A 2,815-nucleotide genomic window follows, 5' to 3' on the forward strand; every position below is an offset into this window, starting at 1 on the left:
TCGGGCTACATTTGTTTAAATAAGTGTTTTAATTTGAACAAAAAACTGCAAAAGAGATTTAAACAATTTACTGCACGAGAATTGGTACAGTTAATTATATTTGCATTCCTTCATGTACAAGCTCGATTAACTTTTGGAAGTACTCGCTGTCGTAGCACGTATTTGTAGGAGCTTGACGTCCGCCTTTGAATGACGATGAAAGTCTTATAACCAGACGGAATTACTTACACAAATAAAAATATTACTTTTATACACAACAGTAAATTTAAATAAAAATATAATATTTTTAGACAAATAACCAAATATAACCAAAATTGAGAGCTAAAGATCTGCTGTACAACTGTCTATTAGAACTAAGTTCATTTTTGAATGTTAATTTGTATGGTTAGGCGCTATTTATGTATAATCATTATGGTGTCATTTAGAGGGTTAAGCCGGCATAGCCAAACATTGCAAAATAAATACACAACTTTTCTTTATAAGTTTGCGCATTGGATAACAGTACAATAATTTTTAATCCCAGACCGACAGCCCGCCTTTGGATTAATTTGCACTAATATTTGCTCTATAAATAGAGTTTGCATTCAGCAATTCTTCATACAATGAAACGTTCAATTAGTACACATCATGTTATGAGACCTTGCCAGTACTTTGTTATCGAAAAATACATAAGGTGTGAAGTCTAGTAAAGGTGAAAGGGGGCCACAATCCTCTCGGTAAGGAGTGGCACTAGTCCGACTCGGTACTTTTGAAACAGGAAAAAATATAACTTTTATTTCATTTTAATCATTGTGCTCGTTATTTTATTTAATTCTATTCGCACCGCTTGTCAGAACATTTGCTATTAAATTTCCGGCGAGGTTCTTTCATTGAATTCGCGAATTCATGAGATATGCGAATGTGTAGGTATGAATGTACGTACTAGTACATAAGAACTTATTGCTTTAAATGCTAATTTACGCTTTAGAAATATTTATATGAAATCTAATTCTGTTTTACACACTTGTGACTGCTCGCTGCTTTACTTTAATGCACAAGTGTCTGTATATATCCATTTTCCTAACAAACGAATTATACTTTCCTCCACAATGTTGTAAATCAGGGCGGTCATAAAAATTGGCTAAGTCGTGTCGTCTCAGCTCGGGCAGGCAAATATGAAATATAAAAGGTTACAACTCCAGTATTTCCATCGTTATTTGAATGTACGGCCTTGAGTGGGTTAAACGATTTCTATAGTGTCTACTGTTTATTTGTTGTGTTTCAATTAGTGTGCAATATGTCGACGTCTGACGTTAGTATAATGAATTCTTCAGAGAATTTACTAAATATATCCAAGGAGTCCTTCAGCGCTCCCTTCGTTAAAAGTAGCGAAGATCTCCAGCAGTCAGATACGCCTACTTGGCTAACAAAAGACTATTTGGAACAGTGTCTACGTAAGCACTACAAGGATAAAAAGCTAAAAATTCTCAGATGGGACGTTCGTCCAGCGCTGGGAAAAGGTGAAAATTATGGTGGGGTTTTAACTCGCATTCGTGCCGAATGTCAAACACACTTGGGCGCCGTAATCTCTGGACACTATGTCGTGAAAACATCTTTCGAAGCTGATGAGTTTGCACGAAAAACTATGGAACCGTACGATATTTTCAATCGTGAAATGTCTATCTACGAAAATGTGTTGCCACGGCTGAATGCCTTGTTGGGAGAAATAGGTGACCACGACAAAATCTTTGCTGAGACTATAGCTGTTGATCGTGAACGTTCTGCCCTCATATTCGAAGACTTGAATGTACGGGAATTTGTAATGCCGAACCGCTTAGCTGGGCTGAATATGAATTTGTCAAAGATGGTGCTGCGCAAAATAGCAAAAATGCACGCTTCTTCCACAGTATTGAACGAGCGAGAAAATGGCTGTCTTGAAACCTTTGATCGTGGTTTCTTCAATAGGCATACAGACAATTATATGCCTGGCTTTGAAGGCCTATTGATGGCTTGCAGTCGACGTGTTGCCCAGTGGGACAGCTATCAGTATTACGCGAATAAGTTAATGGCTTTGAAATCTAAGTATGCCGAATTGGGAAAACAAGTATTTGATCCTATTCCAGGTCATGTGAATGTATTGGCGCATGGTGATCTGTGGACAAACAATATAATGGTTAAATACGACAAGAATACTGGCGAACCTTTGGATGTGACGATTATCGATTTTCAATATGCTGCTTGGGGATCACCGGCATTAGATCTCCACTATTTTCTCAATACTTCATTGGAGGAGGCTATGCATTTGAATCATCAAGATGAGCTCATTCAATGTTATTATGAAACTTTTTCGGACACATTAAACAAATTGCAGTACCGAGTTAAAATTCCAAGCTTACATCAGTTTCATTTGCAGCTTGAAGAAAAAGCATTTTACGGTGAGTTGTAATTTTTGTACAATTAACTTTGCCGTTCAAATATTTAACTTTAATGTTTCCTTTATAGCGTTTCACTCAACTTGCGTTATTTTAGCGGTTCAGCGAAACGAAGATACCGAAGACGCAGATTTTAAAGCGATTATGCAGAACGACCAGCGAGCTACTCGCTTCAAAGACACATGCTTTAGAAATATTTATGTTCAACATATAATAAAAACTCTTCTACCCATATATGAACGACGTGGTTTACTAGATCTTGAGCAATAGTTTAATTTGTTTTCTTGTGATACCTAATCCTTTTGTTATAAAATAAGAAAATAAAGATACATTCTACGAATAATGAAATATTTTAAGATCAATAAAAATGTAAAAATGTTCCATACATGGCAATATTTACCAAA

General features: G+C 36.1%; 1 protein-coding gene across 1 annotated transcript; it reads left to right on the top strand.

Moving 5' to 3' along the window:
* Nucleotides 1-1,088: 1,088 nt before the first annotated feature.
* LOC120782888 lies at nucleotides 1,089-2,815 on the top strand. The gene is made up of 2 exons (XM_040115436.1): nucleotides 1,089-2,414; nucleotides 2,482-2,815. The coding sequence occupies exons 1-2, from the start codon at nucleotides 1,277-1,279 to the stop codon at nucleotides 2,679-2,681; spliced, it is 1,338 nt and encodes a 445-aa protein (XP_039971370.1). The 5' UTR covers nucleotides 1,089-1,276; the 3' UTR covers nucleotides 2,682-2,815.

The sequence above is a fragment of the Bactrocera tryoni genome, chromosome 1 (genome assembly GCF_016617805.1).
Source record: "Bactrocera tryoni isolate S06 chromosome 1, CSIRO_BtryS06_freeze2, whole genome shotgun sequence".
NCBI lineage: Eukaryota > Metazoa > Arthropoda > Insecta > Diptera > Tephritidae > Bactrocera > Bactrocera tryoni.

Bases quoted from the DNA above. Each gene is read 5' to 3' on its own strand.
- LOC120782888 (XM_040115436.1), top strand. From the start codon at position 1,277: ATGTCGACGTCTGACGTTAGTATAATGAATTCTTCAGAGAATTTACTA. The intron at 2,415-2,481 runs GTGAGTTGTAAT...TTTCCTTTATAG, and splicing joins TGAAGAAAAAGCATTTTACG to CGTTTCACTCAACTTGCGTT.